This window comes from Oryctolagus cuniculus, chromosome 5, assembly GCF_051225735.1.
Source record: "Oryctolagus cuniculus isolate XC-2025 breed Fujian yellow rabbit chromosome 5, ASM5122573v1, whole genome shotgun sequence".
NCBI lineage: Eukaryota > Metazoa > Chordata > Mammalia > Lagomorpha > Leporidae > Oryctolagus > Oryctolagus cuniculus.
This window is the reverse complement of record NC_142871.1, coordinates 92,661,727-92,676,890: the sequence shown is the minus strand read 5'-3', so window position 1 is coordinate 92,676,890 and position 15,164 is coordinate 92,661,727. Positions and strand designations below refer to the sequence as shown.

General features: G+C 41.3%; 1 protein-coding gene and 1 long non-coding RNA gene across 12 annotated transcripts in view; one reads left to right on the top strand and one right to left on the bottom strand.

The window, feature by feature from the left end:
• LOC149126580 (uncharacterized) overlaps positions 1–15,164 on the bottom strand; it is a 486,087-nt gene that overhangs the window by 133,152 nt on the left and 337,771 nt on the right. The window lies entirely within an intron of this gene.
• Positions 1–15,164, top strand: part of SH3BGRL2 (SH3 domain binding glutamate rich protein like 2) — a 162,221-nt gene that overhangs the window by 58,524 nt on the left and 88,533 nt on the right. For 8 of the 11 annotated variants that reach the window (XM_089332984.1, XM_070073842.2, XM_089332983.1 and 5 more), the window contains one exon: positions 2,528–2,608. In XM_089332984.1, the coding sequence (XP_089189110.1) occupies positions 2,528–2,608 (81 nt within the window). Of the gene's footprint in view, positions 1–2,527; positions 2,609–6,110; positions 10,154–15,164 lie in introns of those variants that run through there. The other 3 variants (XM_070073844.2, XM_051854529.3, XM_070073847.2) reach the window with 2 other exon arrangements.

The following is a 15,164-nucleotide window of genomic DNA, read 5'->3' as shown; positions in this document are numbered from 1 at the left end:
CGTCTGTCTTCACTTGAGAGAATGAGTACAAATAGGTGCAGTTAAAAAAGTTCTGGATTAGGGTGATGGAGACAGATGCAGACACATGGAGAAGCTTCAGAGATATATAAAATAGTGGCAGAGGGAAGAAAGGAGTCCTGTGGTTCCTTGGTTTTTGACTTTTTGGAATCTTTTAAATGGCAGTGCTGTTTTCTGAGAGGCCCATGGTATAGGGTGGAAGGTCGTGAATTGTGGTTTAGATCCGTTATGTTTAAGAATCTGTCAGTAGACTGTGGCATGGCAGGGTGAGATGCTTTCTGCAGCACCAACATCCCATATGGGTGCTGGTGTGTGTCCTGGCTGCTCTACTTCCAGTCCAGCTCCCTGCATTTTAATGTGCCTGGGAAAGCAGTGGAAGATGGCCCAAGTCCTTGGGCTTCTGCACCCACATGGGAGAACGGATGAAGCTTCCGGCTCCTGGCTACCGCCTCTCCCGGCCCTGGCTCTTGCAGCCATTTGGGGAGTGAAGCAGCGGATGGAAGATCTCTCTCTCTGTCTCTTCTCTCTCTCTCTCTCTCTCTCTCTCTCTCTCTCTCTCTCTCACACTCACTGTAACTCTGACTTTCAAATAAATAAGTAAATCTTAAAGAAAATAAAGTCTATAAGCAGTTTGTTACTTTTATGGAACCAGGGCTCATAAGAGTTCCGAGCTAGACATGTGATTTTTAATTAGAATGAGATTCCCTAGTGGTAGAATTTAGGCTGAGCAGAGGCAGAATGGGTATAATTTTCTTGCGGTGGGTATATGAAAGAATAGAATAGAATCTAGCTTTAGTTTAGCCCTCTGCCTCATCTTACTGTAAATAACAATCAGTTGTCAGGTAGTGAGAATATGTTTCAATACCATTATGTTTTGACCCTGGATTAGTGAAATATTACTCAACTCTTTGGAAATAGGTTTGTGATAAAAAGTATAACAACATTTTCAGTCCATGTGCATTTGCCTTCATTATGTATCCAACCTAGACTGTTTGATCTATGACATAGTTAGGATCATATTTTCTCTGATATGATTACAACTTTTCTCATAAATTCCATGACATGTGTAATATCTAGAACCACCAGGAAACCTCCCAGCTGCCCAGCTGATGTCCCATTCAGTTTCTCAAACTTACCACGTGGAAACGCAGCTCCAGCCTTTCCTCGGGTCTGCTTTTCCCTCAGATCAGAAAGCCGAGACCCACTCTCTCCCCCACATTCTTCTTTCTCCGCTGCTATCGCTCTGGTCCAGGCTGCCTCCAGCTCTGACCTAGATTGCCAGGTGCCCTCCTAACTTTTCTCCCTGCTTCCACTCTTGCCGCCCTCACTCTGAACCACTCTCCACACAGTGATTTAGATATCTTCGTGAAGAAACTGGATCATTTTGCTTCCTTGCTCAGAGTACTTGGCAAGAAGCAAATCTCGAGTCTACAACTTGTTAGCTCCTTTAGATTTCTAGACCGCTTTCAAAAGTCCTTGTGATGCCATTGACTTGGCTTGATAATGAGCCTTAGGAATTCAGTGACTCTGGCATATAGGCTGCCCTGGACCTGATTTCCTCTTGAGCAGGATGCATCAGAGAAGAACAAAAGGATGAATTTCAAGGGCCCAACTGCCAGTTCTCCCACTTACTGGCTGTCAAACTCTGTGCTCTGAGTCGGTTTCCAATTTGTTGGGCTATGGTAGAAATTAAATGGCACAGTCCACCAAGCACAGAGCAAGTGCCTAAAAATGACCATGATAATTGTCTGCTTACGGTATTTATCCTTGGGAAAAAGTTGTCAAATTACCAAATGTTAAGACTGCTTTATATCAACTTAGAAGCAATATAGTGTGATATAGGCAAACCTTTGAAAAGAAATAATTGATGAACATATTGACCAAAATTCCCTGCTGGCTTTTCTTGTGAAAATAGGGAGAGAAAAATGGTTCTGTGTCTGAGGCGAAGATAAGTGTTATAGAGAATATAGTTTCCTCTCGTTTTTATTTGATCTTTTTATTCTCTCTGAAGACACCGTCTCAAAGAATGTGAAAAACTTCAAAAGCAGAATAGAAGCACTCACATTGACACATGGAGACCTTTACGACTTTCTGTTTACCCAAGGATTTTTTTTTAAAGCCCTAGATAACAGAATGTCAAGACTGGAATTGGAAACGAGCCTTCCTTATTGTCGACTTAGAGTGAAATCTTAGGTCAGAGTCATTCCACATGGATAAATGTTTGGCACTTGGGGAAAAAGGAGTGTATTCCTGTTTTATTGCTGTTGTCAAGTGTTTTACATTTTAATCTTATACCGGGCTTTCGATTAGAAGCTGGTTGTATTCATCATCACACTCAAAGCAGTTTTTAGGCTCTAGATGATTAAATCCATCAGATTTATGTAGCTATTTTACTCGCCTGGACAGAGAGTGTGCATTTTTTTTCATTTAAAGACCTTGTCAAAAGCACCAAATATGAAGATAATTGTTTTTGTTTATTGCTTTTATTTTTCTCTCTCCTTTTTCCTAGGATTATGACAGTTTTTTTGAATCAAAGGAAAGCAACACAGTGTTTTCATTCTTAGGCCTGAAACCACGGTTGGCATCAAAGGTAAGTAAATCTTTTTTTGTTCTTGTTTTAGAATTCATCCTTCTTGAATTGCTTTTAGGGATTGAGATTGAAGGTGTTAGAGAAATGCAGGTAGTCACCTAAATGTTCAGTTTTTGCTAAATGCATTAGTTTGAAACGATCCAGTTTTAAAACACACAAAGAAGCCTATTATTTTTTTCCTTTCTAGTTGTCCATTGTTGCCATAAATCAGAGTGCTAATGTATACCCCACTATTCCAAGGAGAATTTAAGATCAGAAAAAGCAGTGGGTACTTTCTATTTAAAGTTGCAAATTTACATCACAGTCAGCCTTCCATTCTGGTGGGTTCAGCCTCATAAATTCAACTAACTATTATTCCTAAACAATAGTATAACAACTGTTTATATAGAGCATATGTTATCTTAGGTGTTATATAGTCTATAGTGATCTAAAATGTGCAGGAGGATTGCATAGGTTGTATACAAACCTTGTGCCATTTTATTTGAAGGACCTGAGCATCCACAGATTTTGGTACCCATTGGGGTTCCAGGAACCAGCCCTTCACAGACACTGAAAGTTGACCACACTTTATATTTTTTGAAATAGCAGATTAAAAGCCTTGTCTGAAAGGTCTTCTACATGTTTAACTTATTAACATTAGATAGGAGATGGTCTACAGTAACAAATGGTCTACCTTGGAAAAATAAGGTGCAGTTCCTAAACCAATCAGAATATTTTAAAGACCATTTTGTTAAGTTACATGGCTTTGCAAAACCTAAGGATCCAGCTTTACTCGTGTTTTATCTCTAGAAATGATGAATGTGATCACAACTTTATTAAGCACATGGGTTCACTTCCTTTTTTTTTAGTTTTATTTAAGTTATACAAGTTTCGTGTATTTCATATAAACAGATTTAGGAACATAGTGATACCTCTCACCCTACCCTCCCTTACGTTCCAACCCTTCAAAACATTTATATATGAAGTAGGGCAATATATTGAAATTTTCTTTTTAAAAAATCCTTTATTTTCTGGTTATAAAAGTAGCTGAGGCTCACTTAAGAAAATTGGGACAATACAAAAAATATGAAGTAGAAAATAAAAATTACTGAGAGCTGCCTTCATTGGCATTTTGCATATTCTTTTGCAATCTTTCTATACATGGTAATTGAGGTTTTGACTGTATTCCAATTGGAGACCAGATTCTAAAGAGGCTATTTTTACTACAATTGAAATGAAAGTACATTGCTAGGATCTTTGATATCTATAAGTAATAAGTCTGTTTAGGCTACCCAGGATTTGTACCATCTCTGGAATACCTGTGGGAAAAAGACAGAGGCCATGAATGATGTAAACTGTACACCAGCGCCTGCAGTGCACAGCTGAGGTTGGTTGTACATCAGTCAGTCCACAGATGGTTGTGGGTGGTTTTTATGCACATGTTTAAGCAGAGGCAAAACCCACACATACAATATTTAAAGGTTCTTAGAGCTATTCTTGCAGAGTGGGACGTTTGAATACTTTTTGGGAAACTGGAGTATTTTTATAACATATTTTTTCATCCAAAGACATTCAACAACCCAGATTTATCTTCAAAGAAATGAAAAAAATGGAGTAAGGGTCATCTGGTGGGTACATAAATCCCAGTGGGCCTCATTGTCTATGCAAAAACTTTTAAAAAAAATGCCATGTGTTTGCCATCTTTGTTCTTATTTTCCCCAAAGATATAGATTCCACTGAGACTTGGTGGCTGACATTTTTATTCTCAAAAAATTTCTCAAAAAAATCTATTATCTGTAAAGTGTACATTCCCACATAGCTTGTGGTCATCACATTAAGGTTGGTCCTGATGCTCTTGAGCTTGATTTGATTTCAGTAGACCATTCCAAAAGCAATGTGAGCCTTAGGCGGCTTCCCCGCCCATTCAGCCCACTGTTGTCAGGTGCCTAAGTGAGCCACCCTTGGGCAGGAGCACATGGCACCGGGACGGAAGTCCATGGTGCACAATCTGCTGTTTTCTGTCCTGTACCATTTGCAGCCTTAAAGGTTAATGGCAGCTCATACTCCATCCTTATATGAGAGAAGTGAAAATATGTTTAAGAACAATTCAGGGCTGGCACTGTGGTGTAGCAGGTTAAGCTGCTGCCTGCAGCAGTAGCATCCCAAATGGGCAGTGGTTCGAGTCTGGGCTACTCCACTTACAATCTGGCTCCCTGCTATGTGCCTGAGAACGCAGATAGCTAGAAGGGAAATACAGGGAGGAGCTCCTGAGACTGTAAGTGGATGTTACAGGTGTGGAAAGAACTTAGGGTGAGACCTGAAGGAGAAATGATAACATTAAAAAAAATTCAGCATTTCCCCCCTTTCCATTCATTTATTTTTCAACTTGGTAATAATTCATTGTACAATCTACAGTCTAAGGCCTTGACAGAGTGTTCACAGATTTACTGTACTAAAAGATGCAGAGAGAGCTTATTTTTCATCTCCTTTCCTACTTCCTCTGCAGTAGACACAAAAAACTGCTAGAAAGCCTACCAGGAAACATATGAAGATGCGTTTAGAGTCTGCCCTCACTCTTACACAGTAAGAAAGGAACATTTCATAGCTCAGCAGGCACAAGTGCAGTGAGCCTCTGGGCTGCTCTCAAAAGTAGACAGGGGAAGGGGAAGGTCAGAGGTCACCAAATGGTGGCATATAGACCACAATTGGATATGTTATTTGTCTTGCACAGAATTCTAAGAAAATGTAAATAGGTTGCTAATATTTAAAATACAGATTGCCTACATCCCTTGAGAAGCTGGAAGGTGTGGAAGGCCCAGGTAGGCGTAGAAGAACCTTGTCCCTTATGACTGGCTGGTCCTGGCGGTGGCTAATCCACCATGATCCCTCCTATCCCTGAGAAAAGAAGTCCTCACTAGTGATTTTTACATAGAAAACAGCGACGTTTGTTACTTAATGAACAAGGTCTGAATTAGAAGATTTTGCTTTTAGATCCCTGCAGTTCAGCGTGATCTTCAATATGTAACAGTTGGTAAACACCAGGCCCTGAGCAGCTAGAGGTAGAGCTGGGTGTGGGGGCCTCCTCTGGCCAGGTGTCAACTTGAGGAACTGGGTTGGTGACTTAACTAACAGGTGTAGCCTTGTGTTACCATTAACCGGCAACTCTACAGACCCCCTGAACTAATTCCCACCCCCAACCCATGCACTGGTAGAACTTTACTTTTTAGAGGAGTCTCAGCAGGTTTTTGGAAACATGCGATGTTCTTTCCAATTCTGTATTTGGCAGGTCAGGTGGGTGTGTTTGAACTCCAGGCACTAACTCTGAAATCCAAGGTTCGCGCTTATCAATTACATGGGAATGATTTACTGTCATTCCCAACATCTCTGTTCCTGGTATTTAAAAAACAACAACAACAACAACAACAACAAAAAACTGCCAAAGGTGAATTTTATTATCAATTCAATGCAAAAAGTAGTGTTTTTTTGTTTTTTGTTTTTTGTTTTTTTTTTTTTTAATATATAGGCAGAATCTTAGAGAGAAGAAATGGAAGATGACGGAGATGCATTTTGGAGCACCCCTGGTACTCAGCACACACCTGCTTACCTAATGCATCACTGTGACAAAAGCCACGTGCATCATCAGTATCTTTGCTTGCCACGGAAAAGGTGTTTTTGGAAGATGTGGGTATAATGGGGATTGCATGATTGCTTTAAACCAAATCAGAACGGTGGTGGATTTTTTCTCGTTTTTAGATTTGCCTGCAGTTGCCTCATGAAACTACTCTCACCTGTTACAGGTGTGCTCCCTTAATGATGAAAAGATAAGTGGGTGGCACCATCAGAGGGAAAATGTTGGATCTGTCCTAGGTTATAGTAGATGCCAGTATTGCATGCAGTCACTTCTCTTTAAGCTGCCTGGACTATATCCTTTAAGTTAGTCTGCCAGGCTATTCAAATCTTCAGATCAGAAATTTTGAAAAGCAGTGCTGTTGACCATGGGCACTGGAGATTTTTGCTGCACAATCCCTAAAGTTACTATTCAGTGCTTTGTAGTAACACCTTTGAAAAAGTTAGACATTCTAGACTCCTTTTGGTAATGGAAAGAAACATTCCCTTATAAAGCCTCAAGCTCCTATAGATTATCCTAAAAATTATTGTTGCAACATTTTGTGATGAGAACCAAGTTACAGGGATGAAAGCAATCAGTATTTTGGAAAAATACATATGCTTCTCTATCTCTTATAAGGAGAAAATTTTACCTAAACACATTAAGACTACCGGAAAGATATATTTTAAGAGGTGCATTAATTAGATAGTAAATTTATAGGAAAATTATCTGACTAGTATCTTAAGGCATTTTCAAGTCTAGCAATTTCTTTATATCTGAGTGCACATATATTTTTAAATGCAGCTCCCCAAACTAATAGCTGCTTATTCTATTTTGTGAAGGGATTATATTTTTTTGAGAAAGGAAGATCTTGGTTAGATATATTTTGTGAACCCTTGATGAAGCATATTAAAAGATCCCAATATTGCTGTAGAATTTGTTTTCCTATGTTACTTTTCATTGTTGCCCTACTTCGCTGACATTTCTGTCCAATGTACAACTTGGATTCTCCAGTCGTGTAGATTGATGGTTTCATTGCATGTATGAGCACAAGTTGAGTTTTCAGAGTGACATATGTGACAAAGGGGCTGTCCAGGGAATAACTCTGCATCGTCCTTGGCAAACACACAACATGTCTACTTCATTTGGGCGAAGGCTACCTTTTTGCACCCATGTTTCTATAACACGGATGATGCTTACATTTTGAGTGTTTGAAGTTGCCAAACATAAGAACAGCCTTGAACAAGATGCTCTCAGAGTGTCGCCTAAAATACTCTTCTGTTCCCAGCATCCTGATGCTGGGCCTTTCCTTATGATTCTGAGCAGAGAATTTTATAGAAATGGAAAGAGCAGAAGAATGAAAGCCCTGTCACCTGTGCCCTCACCCTGCCCATGTCTTGCTCAAAGTAATTCTCAAGAACTGAAGCCGAACTCCACAACTGCAGCTAGAAGAAAAGCATGGCAGTTCTGCTTCACTCAAACAGATGTGTGATCCATACTTTTCTGTCCAAGGAAAGCTGTTGTCTATTCGTAGGTACTACTGGTTAGTTGACGTTAAACAAGATCCGGGTCAGATTCCATTTGATAAATGCCAGGAACTATCTGGGATTTTTTTGTTTTTCCTAACTGGATATTATGTTTGAGCATGTGAGTCTTTTGTTAAGGTTTAGAATGTCTTTTTAAGATACAGCAGTTTACAATTTTTCGTGTTGTAATGACCCAGCTTGCATTTAGTCTGCTCCTGCCAGTGAGTTCTAAGAACCAACTCAGTGAGGTTGAGGCTTTGCAAATTAAATTCTGGGATTATAGGATGCATACCATGCTTGCTAGACAAAGAAAGCTCCCCAGAGTTGTTTGGCTCTTAACTTTTGAGTTAACCTTGGTATACCTGGAATGCTGATTGTATTAAACAGACTAGGTAAATGGTGGTGCTAACTACTATCACAGTTCTACACCACGACCCCTCCCTAATTTGGGGTGTTTTGATGTTGAGCAAAAAAACCCAAGAGTCCGGCCTCAGGTGGCACTGTTCCTGTAATGAGCTAGAAGCACAGCGTGGGGCCTTGCCCACAGCACACAGGCTCCTGGGGCACTGAGGTGTTACCCTTTGGGACCTCGCTGTGCTCTCAGAAGACTGTGTTCTTGCTTGGACTCATTTACCAGCTGAATTCCAAATACATAATAGCTGTTTCCTTGCTCCCTCCTTTAACTAGCAGCCTGTAGACTTTGATGATCCGGTCTTAAAAACCTAGGAAATAAACAGATGGGGACTGCAGGCGTAGGTGTAATTTCAAGGGCATTTTAAGACAGAATTTTTAAATTTCCTGTAGTAGGTTTGTTTAGAAAAAGGAAACTGCTGCTAAAAATCAAGTTATGCCATTTGAAAGGTAAACACATAGTGCCATTTGGCTGGGTATGGAGACCAGAAAATACTTGTTTTTCCAAATACTGGTGTTTTGTTGAAGTCAAGAGGAGAAAAGGAAGAGTTTTTTCCCACTCAGACTCTAATATATTGTAGATTTTTTTTCTGTTTTATAGATTTTCATTCAACACTCCGACATAGCTAGTTTTTATATTATCTGAGTTTAATAATGAACTAAACTTATTCTCGGCTTCTGTTATTGAAAGGTACCAAAGCCTCTTTCTGTTCTGTTTTGTTTGTTTGATTTTACTGTGGGGTTTTGCCTTTTTCTAGAAATACTTTCATTTGACAGCCTTTCTTACATGTTGGGGTCCACTTTGATCTGCATAGTTACTGTTTTAGATTTCAGTTTGTATGTGTTTGTCTCTAAGGGTGTTGGTGAAATCTCAGATTTTGTATTCAGCATTAAAGGGGAATAAATATCAGAAAACACATTTTCTGAAAATGGAGTTTTTTGTTCCTTACCATTTCTTACACCTTTTCTCATTTTAATTCTGTGTTTGGCTGACTCCTTTCTGTTTAGTTGGGGAGCTGTGTTGTTTTTTTCTTTCCCATCCATGAACCCCATGCATGAAAACTGCAGATTGATTCAGGTGTGAAAATGTAAACGGATCCTGTGTCCATTCAAGGGGCCCTGCACGGGGCAGCAGCCGGACCAGCACGGAGGTGGATCTCTCAGCCCCTGGGCTGGTTCAAATGGATGACCATGTGGTTTCCTGAGTACGCGGATGCCCCAGGCTAGTGGACATGTTTCCCTAATTGCATGCAGGAAATAAGAACAGAGTGGCCATTGCCCTTTAACGGAGCCTCCCCTGAAAACAGAAGAAAACATGGTTTCTGAAGACGATGTCTAGGTTGACGTTGAGCTCATCAATGAACTATTCCAAACCTTAAACAGCAGGACAGAGGGAGGGTGGAGGAAGGGATCCAAAGGAACAGGCTGTAAGTTTGCAGAAACGTGCTACACCAGGAAATCACAAAAGCAAAGTGATTGCCACCCAGCTGTGACGCAGATTTCTAGAGTTTTGCTGGTCTTCGTGGTTTGGCCATCCTTTCCTATATGCATGTACTGAGCCCTTAGGATGCCATGGGCACCATCTGAGCAGGGCAGTAGCGGCCTTCCCCCAGGGACAGAGGAAACAGATACAAAGGCAGCAGCTGCAGCCAGCCGAGGTAAACAATGGAGCTCATGGTGCTGCAGGCAGTGGTTTGGCATCTGAAATAAAACACATAGTTTTTTTCTTTGAAAAAACCTTCCCGTTCTTATTTCATACATGCAAAGGAATATACAGACATACATACTCACACATAGAAACTAGAGGATAAAGAGCACTAACAACAATAGTAAATCCGTGTGCCTGCCACCACCTTCTTGCCTTTCCTTCTGAGATGTGTGCTCACTCTTGAACCTGTCTCCTTCCCTGTCTAATAAAGGGAGCCCTCATCTTGAATTTTGTGTTGCTCCCAGCCTTCCTGTCCTTGATCATTGTACTTCCACGTATGTATCCTTAAAAGTAATAAATGGAATTAAACTGGATGTATTCTTCTGTCTCTTTATGTTCATCACAATGGGGATTATTTTTACTGTTAAATATTAGCTCATTGAATGAATATATCATAATTGCTCCCTTTTCCAGTTTTGCTGATTGTTGAACTGTTTCTTTGAAAGAGAAAAAGGAAATGTTACTATGAACATTTTTTTTAAGATGTTTACTGATCTTTCATCTTCTTGGAGAACAGAGTGAAAAGGGGGCTGGTGCGGGGGGAGAGGGAGGGAGAGAGATCTTTTATCTGCTGGTTCACTCCTCAGATGTCCACAATAGCCAGGGCTGGGCCATGCCGAAGCCAGGAGCCTGAAATTCCATCCAGGTCTCCCATGTGGTGGCAGGGGCCCAAGTACATGGGCCATCTTCTGTTGTCTTTGCAGACATTTGCAGGAAGCTGGATTGGAACCCAGAGTAGCTGGGACTTGAACTGGCACCCTGATACGAGATGTGGGCAGCCCAAGTGACAGCTTAATCTGTGTCAAAACACCTGCCCGTTATGAACATATAACAAGTTTTATTAGACTTTTGGTGCACATACGTAAGAGCGAATGTTTACCTTGGATTGCTGGGTTGTGCAATAAGGGCATGTCATTAATTTAAGGTTCCTGCTAGGACACTAGCCCTGGAAAGATCATCAGACTCAATTTTTCGCTTAGCTGGGGAGTGTAAAATGTATCTTATTGTAGTTTCATCTTGCATATTTTTTTTTTTTTTTTTTTTTTTTTTTTTTTTTTTACAGGCAGAGTGGACAGTGAGAGAGAGAGACAGAGAGAAAGGTCTTCCTTTGCCGTTGGTTCACCCTCCAATGGCCGCCGCTGCAGCCGGCGCACCGCGCTGATCCTGGCAGGAGCCAGGAGACAGGTGCTTTTCCTGGTCTCCCATGGGGTGCAGGGCCCAAGCACCTGGGCCATCCTCCACTGCACTCCCTGGCCATAGCAGAGAGCTGGCCTGGAAGAGGGGCAACCGGGACAGAATCCGGCGCCCCAACCGGGACTAGAACCCGGTGTGCCGGCGCCGCAAGGTGGAGGATTAGCCTATTGAGCCACGGCGCCGGCTTGCATATTTTTTTAAAAGAGTTAGAGAGAGACATCTTCCGTCGGCTAGTTTACTCCCCAGGTGGCCACAATGGCATTGGCTGGGCCAGGCCAGAGCCAGGAGCCAGGAGCTTCTTCTGGGTCTCCCACACAGATGCAGGGGCCCAAGAACTTGGGTCATCTTCTGCTGCCTTCCCAAGCAATTATCAGAGAGCTGGATCAGAAGTGGAGCAGCCAGGACATGAGCCAGTGCCCATATGGGATGCCGGCATCACAGTGGTGGCTTTACCCACTACTCCATAGCAGCAGCCCAGTCTTGTGTATTTTTGACGATCAGTAAGTTGAGTATGTTTTACTATAGAATACTGTTTTTTTTTTCTCTTGGAAAATCTTCATGTCTTACTTTATACCATATCTTCATACCTTTTTCCTATTCACTTTTGTTTTTAGTTAATTATTTTTAAAAATTTCTTTATATTTACCTTTTGTCAGTCAACACTTACTTAAGTGAAGAGAATCCAGATTTAGAGTAGAAAAATCTGATGCCATTTTCAGAAATATGAAAAACGCGTGATTCATTACTCTCTTTGGTGAAAAGAAAGTTTGATGCATATGTTATATATTTTCTCATGTGGAAATTTCCAACTTGTTGGTAGACAGCCAACAAAAGTACTTTGTGAATGTCTCTGTGTTCTAGAAGATTCCTCCCTTGATGCTATTTTGAGACTCATCAATTCCAATTATTTGGTAGGAAATTCATGGCATAAATGCTGCAGTTTAGTTTTCTGCAACAAAGTTTCTCCAGAAGGAAATCTTTACATAGGCTGTGTGTTCATAGATGCACATTTCTTTAGTAAGTCTGCATGTGATGGGCTTTATCAATAGGTCAGAGCAATGTGACACTGAAAAGAACACTTTAAAAAGTTACTTCTCTAAGTCTCAAGAGCTTGCATTGACCCTGTACCCATAATTACACAAGCCTTACACTGAGTGAGATGGGTCAGCACCATGCTAAATATAACCAAGTGGACTGTGCTGGCAGCACGTTTGTAGCTGTGTATGTTTGGTCAGTAGAACGGGAAATGAGAATGCAGTCTTTTCTTCTGAGGCTCCTGCCAACTGAAGGAACAACATTTTTAACAGACTGGGAACCCCAGTATTTGAAAGCGTATTCAGTGGAAACTTAGTATTGCTGACAATGAATAGAAACAAAGATTTGGACTGGACTTTTTTGTAAAATAGCACTCCACAACTGTTGTAATACACATCATTTTTGGCCAATAAAATTCACCGTAACCAAACTTTCCACTGAAAAAACACTAATGCAAATATCTGTCATCACTAATGTTATAAAAGCAAAAGCTGGCTTGCGTCGCGGCTCACTAGGCTAATCCCCCACCCGCGGCGCTGGCACACCGGGTTCTAGTCCCGGTCGTGGCGCCTGATTCTTTCCCAGTTGCTCCTCTTCCAGTCCAGATCTCTGCTGTGGCCCGGGAAGGCTGTGGAGGATGGCCCAAATGCTTGGGCCCTGCACCCGCATGGGAGACCGGGAGAAGCACCTGGCTCCTGGCTTCGGATTGGTGCAACGTGCTGGCTGTAGCAGCCAATGGGGGGTGAACCAATGGAAAAAGGAAGACCTTTCTCTCTCTCTCTCTCTAACTCTGCCTGTCAAAAAAAAAAAAAAAAAAAAAAAAAAAAAAAAGCAAAAGCTCTGGTGTCCAGTGTAGCACCTACAAACCACATTACTGGACACTTGAAATGTGCTTTGTTGGAGTTGTGATGTGTTGTGAATATAAATATTACAGATTTTTTAAAAAAGAACATTTTAAGTCTTTTTAATTTTATATTTTTACATTATGTATTAAATAATCTTTTGGATAAATTGAGTTAAATATTAAAATCTTAACTTTTAAAAAAATATGGCCTTTTGGCCAGTGCTGTGGCACAACAGGTTGGGCTACAACCTGTGGTACCAGCATCCCACATAGGCACTGGTTCAAGACCCCACTGCTCCGTTTCCAATCCAGCTCGCTGCTAATGAGCCTGGAAAAGGCAGTGGAGGATGGCCCAAGTCCTTGTGTCCCTGTGCCCACATGGGAGGCCTAGAGAAAGCATCTGGCTGCTGGCTTCAGCCTGGCCCTGCTCTGGCCTTTGCAGCCATTTGGGGAGTGAACCAGCAGAAGGAAGATGTCTCTCTCTGTCTCTTCTCTCTCTGTAACTCAGACCTTCAATTAAATCAATCTTTTAAAAAAAATGTGGCCTTTAGAAAATCTAAAATTACATACACATTTTGCATTATATTTCTACTGGACAATACTGTTCTGTACCAACCATTTACCTAAATTTACTGTATAGAAATAAATACTTTTAAAGGGCGTTTTTGAGTTTTGGCAAAGTGTCTGCTTTCTTTGTTGGACTCAAAAGAAATGTGAACATCTTTGGGAGCATAATTTCCTAATGCTGCTGCCAAGATAAAGGCTTTTCTCATTTTGATTTTGTGGCCCTCTGGCTTGAAGCATTTTTTTATTGAAAGAGGAGGTTCTTTCTTTCCTGGACTAAGAGTAACGTTTGTGTGTTGTCACACTGACTTCTCTGTGTCCAGTCTCTTGTTACTGTAGCATCTTATAAAGCTGATGTCTCCTGTTGAATTGGTCCATAACTGTGGAATAAGTCATAGTGACATTTTTGCATGTTTTCTCATTGTTTAAAAAAGAAATTTAATGAATCACGAAGATACCATCTATAATCTGCAGAACAGTGATGAATATTAATAGGATTTAGTCCTAGATTTCCTAAAATGTTAATTCTGTGCGTCTGTAAAACTCATTTAAGCTCATGAGAACATATGGATAATCTGCCTTCAGAAAGTTTCTTTCTGGTCTCATTGCTGAAGAGTAAAGCAGACTGCTTTGAGTATTAAGGGGGAAATTCTTCCTTTCCCTGCCCGGAGATTTTAACCATTTTCTTTTTGCTAGTCTCTTAGCAAAGTAACTTGGAGGGAAACCCTGTATTATTTTTGCTATTAAAATGTTGAAGGCGTCAGTACTTAGTAAGTGGAGAATTGGGGTTTTTGTTTTGGTATTTGTTTGGGATCCTTTCCTGAAACAAGAAAGTGATTGAATGGAATCCCTTGCAACTCCAAGAGAAACCAACCATGTATGTCTTATGTAGCTATTTCTCATACTACTGTGGGCCTTTTTTTGGTTTCTTTAAAGATTGATGTATTTGTGGGCCAGCGCTGGGGCACAGTGGGTTAACGCCTTGGCCTGAAGCACCCGCATCCCATATGGGCGCCGGTTCGAGACCTGGCTGCTCCTCTTCCAATCCAGCTCTCTGCTATGGCCTGGGAAAGCAGTAGAAGATGAACCAAGTCCTTGGGCCCCTGCACCCATGTGGGAGACCAGGAAGAAGCTCCTGGCTACTGGCTTCGGATCGGCACAGCTCCAGCTGTTGCGGCCAATTGGGGAGGTAACTAACAGACGGAAGACCTCTCTTTCTCCCTCTCTCTCTCTCTTCTCTCTGCCCTCCTCTCTCCTTGTAACTCTGACTTTCAAATAAATAAATAAATCTTTAAAAAATTTATGTATTTGGAAAGCTGAATGATAGAGAGAGGGGGAGAAACAAAACGAGATCTTCCATCCACTGGTTCTTTCCCCACATGGCTGCAACAAGGGGAAGCCAGGATGTTGAAACTCCAATCCCGGTCTCCCAGGAGGGTGGCAGTGTCCCATTTGGGCCATCTTCCGGTGCTTTCCTGGGTCCTTTAGCAGGAATCTGGATCAGAAGCAGAGCAACTGAGACTCGAACTGGCTCTCCGATATGGGATACCAGCTTCGCAGGTGACAGCTTAACCCACTGTGCCATCGAGTCATGTTATTTATCATTCTGATGAATTACCCACATCATGTAGGATTTTAGCATGATGAGAACAACTTACGCAAGATAAATGTAGAAATTTTTCATGCTA